The 10,572-nt window shown below is 56.1% G+C and overlaps 3 protein-coding genes across 3 annotated transcripts; 1 reads left to right on the plus strand and 2 right to left on the minus strand.

Moving 5' to 3' along the window:
* Window positions 1-467: 467 nt before the first annotated feature.
* On the plus strand, window positions 468-2,049 carry J7T55_014334 (gtpase-activating protein gyp10; the record flags this gene model as incomplete). The annotated part of the gene is made up of 3 exons (XM_053142320.1): window positions 468-708; window positions 802-993; window positions 1,151-2,049. The coding sequence occupies 3 exons, from the start codon at window positions 468-470 to the stop codon at window positions 2,047-2,049; spliced, it is 1,332 nt and encodes a 443-aa protein (XP_052994524.1).
* Window positions 2,050-2,712: 663 nt separating this feature from the next.
* J7T55_014335 (Vps52/Sac2 family protein) lies at window positions 2,713-4,956 on the minus strand (the record flags this gene model as incomplete). The annotated part of the gene is made up of 3 exons (XM_053142321.1): window positions 2,713-3,897; window positions 3,964-4,361; window positions 4,446-4,956. 3 exons carry the CDS (start codon window positions 4,954-4,956, stop codon window positions 2,713-2,715), a joined length of 2,094 nt encoding a protein of 697 aa, XP_052994525.1.
* An 867-nt stretch (window positions 4,957-5,823) lies between these two features.
* On the minus strand, window positions 5,824-9,753 carry J7T55_014336 (uncharacterized protein; the record flags this gene model as incomplete). The annotated part of the gene is made up of 6 exons (XM_053142322.1): window positions 5,824-5,970; window positions 6,030-6,163; window positions 6,214-7,983; window positions 8,039-9,388; window positions 9,575-9,605; window positions 9,691-9,753. 6 exons carry the CDS (start codon window positions 9,751-9,753, stop codon window positions 5,824-5,826), a joined length of 3,495 nt encoding a protein of 1,164 aa, XP_052994526.1.
* Window positions 9,754-10,572: the final 819 nt, after the last annotated feature.

A 10,572-nucleotide genomic window follows, 5' to 3' on the forward strand; every position in this document is an offset into this window, starting at 1 on the left:
AGTCTCGCTCAAATGACATGAAGCCTCACCCTGATCGCATTCTGACCCCAGATACCATATCGCGAGCGCACGCCCCCTGTTTGCATTAACTGGCATGTGAAGCCGACGTCTCAACCGCTGATACAACCAATATACAAGAGTTCTCGGAACCGTCACGAAGTTGCTGTCGGCGCAGAAGTGGCATCTTCGGAGACGCGTCGTCACGCGCATCCCGGCGACTCGGCTTCAAGAGCCTGCAGGGGTTTGGACCAGCAACTGGAATCCTGGAACGGGGCCCCTACAGTCCACACGCTCGACTGCCACTCCCTCACACGAGTTGTGACTGGTGCTGTCTACGGGACGTGAGGGCTTGGACGAGGCGTCACTCGACCGGCTTGAGAAGGTTCACCGTCTCACATAGATAAGTCGCTCGAAGAAATTCCAGGGGGCTTCATATTGTCAGCTTCAATCAAGAAGGCTAGCACGACATGGCTACCGAGGATGAGCTTTTGACATATGGCAGTGATGAAATTGCAGATGAGAAGAGCGACCATGATCCCTCCAGGTCCCCTGGCTCGTCAGCCAAGATCACGGACAGCAATGCCGAGCTGCAGGAAATCAAGGCCCGAGAGGTCATCGATGCCTGTAGGAGGAGAGATATTGAGAGCCTGCAGGCTCTAGCTGAATCCCCTGGCGGATTCTTAACAGATGAGCTGCGCCAGCAAGCATGTGAGTTGTTTCACTCAGTCTAGAGCACTTGTCATTCTGAAGAACTTCCAGATTCTATCAATGTACTGACGACTGGATGCTAACCAAATGCAGGGCCTGTGCTGCTGGGACTACCAGTCAGATTCCCAAGCGATGAAGTCGAGAAGTCGTCCAGCGACAGGCACGAGGTGGTGCGCCTGACCGCCTCAGAGTTCATCGACGACTCATGGAAAGATCTCAAACCTCACAAAGAGGAAGAGCAAGTGAAACTCGATGTGGCCAGAGCCTTCGTGTACTATCCAAATTGTAAGATTCCGGCGTGAAGGAAACGCTGTACCTTCTCTAGCCCATCTTTCCTCTGAGCAGAGAACTCGTTCCAGCGGACCATGTTCCAAGATAGTCTTCCCGTCAAGCCCAACACCTCGATACACTTGTTCTGCCAACAGTTCTAATAATATCACAGATGAGTCCGACCAGGAGCGCACCCACCAGAAGAACGAGCTGTCAGACCTTATCCTGTCCATTCTGAGACGGTACCCATACCTATGTTACTTCCAAGGCTACCACGATATATGCCAGGTCTTCCTCCTGGTCCTCCCGCCCTCCCTCCGTAGCCCAGCCGTGGCGCGGCTCTCGGCGCTCCGCATTCGCGACTTCATGCTCCCCAACCTGTCCGCAGCCATCGCGCAGCTGCGGCTGATCCCAGACATCCTCCGGGCGGCTGACCCAGCCCTGTGGCGGCACCTCCCACAGACGGAGCCCTTCTTCGCGCTCTCGGGGACGCTGACCATGTACGCGCACGACGTCCAGTCGCTGGGCGAGATCGCACGCCTCTTCGACGTCCTGCTGGCCCGCGAGCCCGTCTTCTCCGTCTACATGTTCGCCCAGATCGTCATCGGCCGCCGCGCGGAGCTCTTCGCCGTCCCCTCCGACGAGCCCGAGATGCTGCACTCCATCCTCTCCAAGCTGCCCCAGCCCCTCGACGTCGACCGCCTCGTCGCCGGCGCCTGCCGCCTGCTCGCCGACCACCCGCCCGAGTCGCTGCGCTCCTGGCGCTGCGGCGTCTCCCCCAACAGCGTCCTCAAGACCGCCCGCTCCACCCGCGACTGCGCCGGCCAGAGCCTCGAGGTCGGCGCCTACTTTTTCGGGCAGCAGATCCTTGAGCTCCAGCGCGAGGAGAGGAAGAAGAAAGTCATCGACGCCCTCTGGCGGTACAGGAAGCCGGCCAAGGCTGTCGGGGTCGCGGTCATGTTCGGCGTGTTGGCATACTGGATACGTAGATCGGCCATGTCGAACGGGGTCGCTGCCGGTCCGGTCCGGTACATGACAGCGTTGGTCTCTGCTTGGTGGCAGGAGTTCTAGCTAGGCTTATAGAATATTGCCGCGAGGCTGGTATGAACGCGTCGGAGGAGATTGTATAATAACCGGCTGTACGAATATATCCAAAGTTGGCGCAGTATCATAGAAAGCCACCTTTTTAGACGAGATACAGCCGAATGTGAGGGACAACAGGACCTGCTACTGATGGATGGCTGCTGGAGTTGGTCTTCGGCTCCAACATCTTGAGTATCACTCTTGGGCGTACATGAACACATGCTCGAGTAGTCTGAAATCAAGATTTCGTGTCTATAGCGAGCGCGTAATTTCATCCTCCGCTTAGAACAGATCAAAATGACGGGATATCCGTTCTATAATTCAGCCAGACTATATCTACGCAGGAACAGTGTTCACTGGCCAAACAGCGTCTACCGGGTGATGACATTCATGGAGCAGCGTCATATTAGGAACAGAAACACCCAGATGACGACGGCACTCATGTAGTGGCAATAGCTTGAGCTTAATCATGAAGTACTTGACGACTACTTCACAATCCCACGTCACCGTCGACCGTCCTAGTACACCCAGCCCTTCCTTCACAAATGGACAGATTGCTTTCTAGATATTTTAGACTCCCAAGCAACCATCTCGTTCTCCCTAGCCCAGCAGAATTTACAACTCTCAGACCCCACCGCCAAAAAAGAAAAATCAAGCAGCCTCCTGAAAAGCGGTCTTGAGCCCCTCAAAGTGCGCGATCTGCTCAGCGGCCAGCTTCCCGCCGCCCAGGTCCCCGATGATGGTGAGGATGAGGCTGTAGTTGTTGTAGAGGAAGCGCTCGCGCTTGCGGGCCTTGACGTCGGCGCCGAAGTGCGCCTGGCTGTAGCGGGTGAGGAAGGCCTCCATCTCGCTGCGCAGGCGGCCCAGCGACGCGGCGACCGGCTCGTCGTCGCCGCCGCCGCCGCCGGTGCCGCCGCCCTCGCCGCTGAGCGACAGGATGCCGTGGACGAGTTGGCCGAAGCGCTGCGTCGCGACGTGGGGCGCCGCGCTGGTCGTGCGGGCCGTCGCCGCGGGCAAGGGGCGCTGCGGCAGCGCCGACGTCATGGCCCGCACCGACTCGCAGTGTGCGTCCATGACCGCTTGCAGCCGCGGCCACAGCGCCATTGATGTGCCGTTGTTGTACCCGTCCATGGCCGGCATGCGCCGCCGCTGCAGCTCAAACGCGAAGTGCTGGTTCAGCCGGATGCACAGCAGCAGGCCCAGCCCGTCATACGTCTCGGAGACGAGGCTCTTGGTCAGGTTGTGGCCCAGCTGGAATGTCGGGTCGAAGATATAGTTGAAGTTCTTGCCCACCTTGGCCATGCTCAGGCTCGGCGTGAAGAATGATACCAAGAAGGTGTACTCGGCCGTTGCGTTGTCCAGCAGCGCGAGGTTGAAGTTGCGAAAGGGCACCTCCAGGTAGTGCGTCGACTGGTCCTCTTCCGCGAGGTAGCTGCTGAGGGCTGTCTGGTTCGGCGTCTTGAGCAGGTCGATGCGACGGCCGATATTGAAGGCATCATGAGGGGGACCACCGAACCCTCTTGCACTGCTGCCCAAGACAGTGGCTTTCCGGGATGTGTCCTCGTGACCTAGGACGTCTGTTTTGTCGATTACATGGAGCTTGATTTTTTCGAGGGCCTTTTGGTACCGGCCAAACTGGTTGAGGTAGTACCACCGCATAGTGTTCATGTAGGCAAGGGATATCTCGTCTGCCAGCTGCGAATGGTGTCTGTGTAGGAAGGCGTAGAGTTCTTTGTACTTCAAGAACTTTTGCTGTTGGATGATTTGCGCGTTCATATGTGGCGATCTGAGAGCCTTTACCTGCGCGACAAAGTAGTCTCTTATCCGTTCGATGGCCTACGTGCAATAAGTCAGTATGCAAGCTCACAGAGCGGTCACTTCTGTATGGCGGATGCTCCATACCTTGAGCGTCAACTTTTCTAACAACGGCCCCAGATCTGACAGTGCTCTGCTCTGCCCTTGCTGTTTCGCATTCTTGCTGAGCGCCTCAGACCTCTTTTCGACCTCGGCAAGCATCTTGACCCACGACTCGTCGACGTGGCCCTCGGCGATCTCAGAAACCACCACGGGCGAGACGCTCAACTCCTCGACCACCGGGCCCAACCCTTTCTCGACGGCCTTGCGATTCTCCAACCTGACATTGAGAGCAGTGGAGCGCGCCTGCAGGTGCTCTATATCCGCAGACACGGCTGCGAGGTCGTTCCGGAAGCTGGTCAGGTTCGTCTCGACGGAGCTGAGGACGTCGTCGCACGCGCGTATGGACTTGTGCAAGTCCTCGTATCTGGCCTTGTCTCGCTCATCTACATGTCACGTACTTGTGTCAGCGTTGGGCCCCCTTGTAGTCATCACGAGGCGACGTAGAAGGAGTAGAGGAAACGACATACATTCTTCAACTGTCTGCGATCTATGTACACCTGCGCCGGAGCTCCCGTCGTCGCCCTGGGCAATGAATTCTCGCAGAGAAGCCCCGCCAAAGTCAAACTCAATGTTGAGATCCTCTTCGGTTATAGTCGAGCCAAAGGGGTTGTCCTGTGCTGTCACAGGGGACGGCATGCCACTAGAGTCTGCTCGGTCCGTAGCTGCCTCGCCCCCAAGTATTTTGCTCAGCACGGACAGCGACTCGGATCCATCATCGACTGTGGTGCTCTGCTTGAGCGAAGAGCTGCCCAGTTGACCGCCATTGGGCCGTCCTGACCCTCGAAGGAGGGAAGTGGTCGAACCGGTGTCACTCGACGATACCAAGGAGACCTCAGACCCTCTCGCTGACCGTGACTGTGATGTGACGTATGGACTGCCGCGACTGGAAACTCGTCGAGGTAGGGGGGAGATAGGTCTGCTATTCGGGTTGGAGGATTGTTGAGGGTTGTTGTGAGCGCCGAGCCGGTCAAGCCACATGGTTGTGGTCGTGGTCGGAAGGTCAGCTAGGGAGCGGGAGACCGGCTACGGTTGTTGGTCGCATTCGTGAGGTCGTGTCCCGATGCAAGGCTCTCATGCGGATGGGATTGGTAGAGCCCGACCGTCTGGTCGTACAGATCAGTGTTCTTGCTGAATTGGGAGCTGTGGATAGGGAGAAAATAATTGGTTGCAAAGGACATCTGGACATTGGAAGCAGCTGCTTTGGAGGTTGGCGAACTCGCTCGCTCAACACGGCCGCAGTCCAGGGGTCCTGCTACGTAACCCTTTATCGATAAGGACCTCCGTTGTTGTCCACTGCTAAACGGGAAAAGGGGCCATTGGATTGAGCTCTACGACTCAACTAGACTGTTTGTTCATTCGCACATGAAGTCATAAAGCTCACCAGAGCCTCGAATTGTCTCGCATCCAGAAGATAACATTTCCACTACGGGATTAGGTATCAAGCTCGCCTGCAAAATTCCCTCTCGATGCATAGCACACATGCCATCCAGCCGAATAATCTCGGGAGCTTGCTAGCCTGGGAATCGAATCTAACCAGATCTCTCTCTGTCAACTTGGCTGGCTCACACCCCTGCCAGCACATTATGTCAAAAAAGACCAAGGAATTCCACCTTGGTTTCCCTCGCTCTCTCGAGTCCTCGCATCTTCGGGTGAAATCCCATATGGCGAAGTAAATATGTACAACAATGGTCAAGTCAAGGTAGGTAGGCGCTATGGTCTCAGTCGGTCGATCGTTCGATGGTATGAGCCCCATTCTCATACCTTCTCATATTCTTCCACTCTCACAGCCTCTCGTCACAAACCAACAGGGTATCACTGCTCTGAGAGCTTCGCATTCCTCGCTTCTCAGTCAGTGGTGAAAATTTCGTTGCTGTGCTCAACCATGAACTGCACAGCGAGGTTCTTCGAGTGCATGTCCGTCATTTCTCTCTCAAGACTGTGGTCTCGCATGATTGTGGGCGCGAATACCACGGCCAAATTCTTGGGCGACATCTGGAATGGTTGTTAGCAATTACCTAGACTTTGGTTTCGCCGGCGCTCATAAGACTTACCAAGTTCTCTCGCTCACGACTGGCGACCCTGGCCAGATGGAACATCAGGAACTCGAGACAGTCGCGGTGCTTTTGTGGAAGCATATTGACCGTCTTCTGAAGGTGAGCGCAGCGCTCAGCAGTGTCGGAAATACCTGAATTCGGGTTAGAGTGTGCGATTGTGCTAAGGTGTGAACAAACTTACCGGCTGACTCCAGGACCCGGTCATAGACATCGAAAGTCAAGAGCGGCGTGGGAAGCTTTCGGAAGTACTGCTTGAGCACGCTGGTGACAGACGCGATATCGATGCTTGGGTCGGAGATGTCAAAGTCCTCCATCTTGTCAAAGCCCTCTTGGATCATCTTGACCTGAGAGTTGCCTCCTGACTTCCGGTATATGCCTTCGGCGTCCATGCCTCGGAGCTCAACCTCCTCTATGCAGCGGGTCACCACACTGGGAATTTGACGACGTTCATGGTCGGCTCTCTCCACCAGGTCAGAGCCAAACAGCGTAGATGGGTCCTCGGCCATGGCGGCACCGGTGCTGATGTTCGCCGCGGAGACGGACTTTGGCAGATTCGGGTTCTTATTCTTACCAAAGAAGCCAAAGGATCGAGCGTCGGGAGGCGGGGCACGATTTTGTTGCCCGTTGGTAGGCAGAACGGTCGATGGTGACTCAAATTGAGTAGCCGTCATGTTGTACGGCAGACCAATGTTATCAGAATTCAGACCACCCTGTTGAGGCAGTCTGGGATCGCGTTCATTCGTCTGGAAGGCAGCGACGGCCCGGCCGACTCTGGTAATGTTCTGTGCCACGGACTTTCCGCCTTTCTTCCAATTGAATTTCTTGGCTTGTCCCTTTCTCACCTGGACGACAGTTGGCCCCTCGAGAATAGGTTCGTCAACGTCCGTGGCGACAAGGGTCGGACCGGTCTGGATGCTAGAGGTGTCGATGTTATGAACAGAAGTGCTGGACATGGACTTATGGTTTGTGTAAATGCCCAGCCCATTGGAAGGCTTTCCATCAGATCCAACCTGAGACCTGAACCGCCCCTGAATCTGGTGGGTCAGATCGTTGTTCATATCAGCCAGCTGCGCATTCTTAGATGACAGCTGCTCGAACTCAAGAAGTGCTCGGTCCCGGTCGGCGATTGCCCGCTCCTTGTCCTCAAGTAACTGGTCCCGTTCACTGTGCAACTGCTCGATCGTTGCGGCCATGGTCTGCTTGACCTTATCTAGCTTCTGGACGAAATCCTTGATGGCAGATTCTCCAAGAGCGTGATAATCAATGGGCCGTTGGGTGTCCTTGGCCCGCTCGACGTAGCCAGCCAGCACCTCCAACTCACGAATCATAATTTCCGTTTGCGTGTCCAGGACAGAGACGGTCTTCCTCTTCTCGGTCAACTTCTCGTCGATAGATAACAGGTCTTTTTCGGAGTGAAACTTCTTCTCCAGCTCCGCGACTCGCTGTTCCGACGTGCGCAATTGTCGCTTCAAAAAGGCAGGATCGTCCTTGGACACGGGGATGCTAATGGAGTTTGTGTCGCCATTTTGATCGGTCTCGATGATCGGGGTTTTGTCCCAGCTGGGCGAGGCGGTTCCTCGAGTCGTCTCGCTCATGCTTCTGCCATGTGCAGTCCTGGTCTGCGGTGAGTTAGACTCTGTGCTTCCGGTCCGCCCATGCCTGACGGCGTTGGAGACGCGGCGGAGTAGAGAGGAGGATCCCTCGTCTGTGCCCAGGATACGTGCCATGTCTTCATCCATGGTGAAATCGCCGCCAGAGCTCCATCTCGGTAGCTTGGGGGACACCTTGGGGGATGTCTGCCCATTCTTTGAAACGTTCGTGTCCTTCGCTGTGTCCTTCGCAGTCACTCCTGGTGGCTGAGGCGGGGCCCGCGGAGACATGTACGTGTCGCTCAATTTTTGCTCAACCTGTGGTCGAGTGAGGTCCTCGGTTCTCGTGGATTTGCCATTTACTACATCACAAGCATGCGTCAGTACACGTTGCCTTGGAATGAGTTGGATACATACCGCTGCGGTTGGCAGCCGAGATAGGGAGGTCCTTTCGAGGAACAGTCCTTGAGTTGGTTGTGTCTCCGGTCCTAGCGGAATTGTTTGTTTCGAGGGACGGACGCTTGTCATCATCCTTCGTACGGGCGTCCTGGGCTTCCCTGGGAGTTCCAGATCTGTCCGCCGAGCCATACCGCGGAGGTGATTCGGATTTGGAACCCAGGGTGTCCCTCCTGAGGTTGCGGTCTGCTGTCTTGGGTGTGCCATTCTCCAAAGAGCTGGTCATTTGTGGAGGGAGCCGGTTGGTAATTAACTTCTTACTTTTGGGGGCATCTTGGAGTTTGAACTCGTCCTTGTGTCCATTCGAGCTTTTCTGGGATCTGTCCTCGCTGGCGACCGGTGATGCCTGTGACATGACACTCCTGTCAGACCTGGATGACTTTGATAACTTTCGTGCGGGCTCCTTAGGAGTCGAGGCTTCGTAATCGGACGAGGTCCGCCGTGCCTTTTCCTGAAAGGCAATGTGAGGGGTTGAGGCCTGGGAGCTGCGAACCTCATTCTTTTTGTCTCCCTTGTTTGTAAAATAATCCTTTTCATTGCTAACCTTGCGCTGGTCGAAAGCGTCGCCATTGGACCGTGGGGAGGAAACCGAGGGCGCGGGGCTGGGGTCCAAGGCCACTGGGATGAAAAAGCTGTCACCGTCTACACCTTCGACGTTAGCTTGTCCACCGATGATGGAACTGTTCCTGTTTTTCCGGTAATTGTGGGCGGGCAAGCCGAGTCCAGTCTCCTTGTTGGATTCAAGAGGTCTCTCTGGCGAGCGAGCGGGGCGTGAACTACCTCTTGAGGATGAGTCCTTCCTGGGATACGCAGGCCTGGTTGGCCGGGGCGACAGCTCGGTGGGCGTGTCCGAATCAGGGGAAACTCGGTCGTCTGAAAACGCGTTCGGCGGTATGGCATTCGGCGGCAAGGCGGGCAGCGACTTGTCGACCATGGGAGAGTCCTTATCTCGCGCTTTTGCATGAGCGGCAGCCTTCGATTTCTTTCTTCGTCTTGCCATGAGCGACTCATGGCAGCTCATGCAGAAGATGCCCTGTGATGTCCTAGCATATCGCAGATTCTCGATCTTCCTCTTACAGTTTCGACACCGGAAGCAGGTCGCACAGAATGCCTGGTCGCCAGTGAGGATCGCCAGGTCCTCGATCTTGTTGCTGCATGCGCTGCAGCTGTATGTGCAGTTGTTGCAAATGAGGGAGCCATCGCCGAGGAGGAGGAGGTTCGCATCGGAGTCGAGGAGGGTGCCGCAGGTGTTGCATCGGAAGCAGTTCAAATGCCATCGGTTTCCAGCTGCGATCTGGTCAGCCTCAAGCTCTGGAGCCATGGTCTAGCCCAGGGGCACGGTGTGCAACGGAGGGCGGGCGCGCAGAGAAGCGGTCGGGTTTTCTCAAGAAAGCAAGAAAGCGAGGGGGCAGCAGCCCGTCAAACAGAGCGCCTTCCACAGAATACAAAGAACTAGAATGCAAGAAAAGCAAGGGGCAAGCAATGCAGCACACATACCAAGCTCAAAGGCCTTGCCCTCCTCCAAGATCTGGTTCATGGTTCAAGCAGAGTCAGTCATGTTTCCCCAAGACACATCGTGACGCCCAGTAGGGGTTGGGACACTGCAAGTTTACCTCTCCACAGCCTTTGCAAGGAAAGACATCGTCCTCCATGGGGCTCTCCAGGTAGTCGTCCATGGCTGCGGTGTGTTGTGTCGTCTGCTGTGGCCGGATAAAGGAGATTGTTGTTGATCCGGATCAGGAGCAGCAACAGTGGCTCAATGGAGGAAGGGGTGAATCAGTTGCATGAGAAAGTGACAAGCAGAAACCAGGCCAGGGTGAGAGCATCTAGGCTGCGTGGCGGTTTGTTCAAGCGGAGGGGTCGAGAGGGTTGTAGAAGCCGGGCTGGAGAGCAGAAACCCTTGGCCGTCGACGGAGGGGTTGTGGTGAGGCCGTCGTGGCTGGGTCGTCAGTTCTGGCCCGGGAAGGGGATGAGGCACGGCTCTGGCTCTCTAACGTGTGTCAAGAGAAGCTAGGCTAGCCTGGTGGTTTGTGGAAGCGTTGATGTGGAATGAGGACGTTGAAAGGGCACAGACATATGTCTGTGTGACCAGGGCCGGTCTGTGATGCCGATAGTCCTCTGTCTGAGCACTCTTGTCACTCGTGTGTTGCTGGCCCGGGAGTGAAGTGCAGGGCGAGTTCGAGTCGAGACAAGACGAGACGTGGAGTGGAGTGAAGGCAAGAAGACAGTGCAGCAGGTGCAGGCCTGCCTGTTTGAATCATTGATGGGGGATGTGATGGGAGAGGACAGGACTGGTCGGGACTGGACTGGACAGGTCAGGACCAGATGTGTGGATGGAATGGATGGGCTGCTGGCATTGGACAGCGGGACAGCGGGATAACCTGACAGCCTGACAGTGGCCACACACCCACACCCAAACACACACCAGGAGACAGAGCAGAGCAGGAGACAGCTGGAGACACCCAAAGACCAGACACCAGACACCAGACACCAGA

The sequence above is a fragment of the Diaporthe amygdali genome (genome assembly GCF_026229845.1).
Source record: "Diaporthe amygdali strain CAA958 chromosome Unknown NODE_11_length_1138210_cov_64_948100, whole genome shotgun sequence".
Taxonomy (NCBI): Eukaryota; Fungi; Ascomycota; class Sordariomycetes; order Diaporthales; family Diaporthaceae; genus Diaporthe; species Diaporthe amygdali.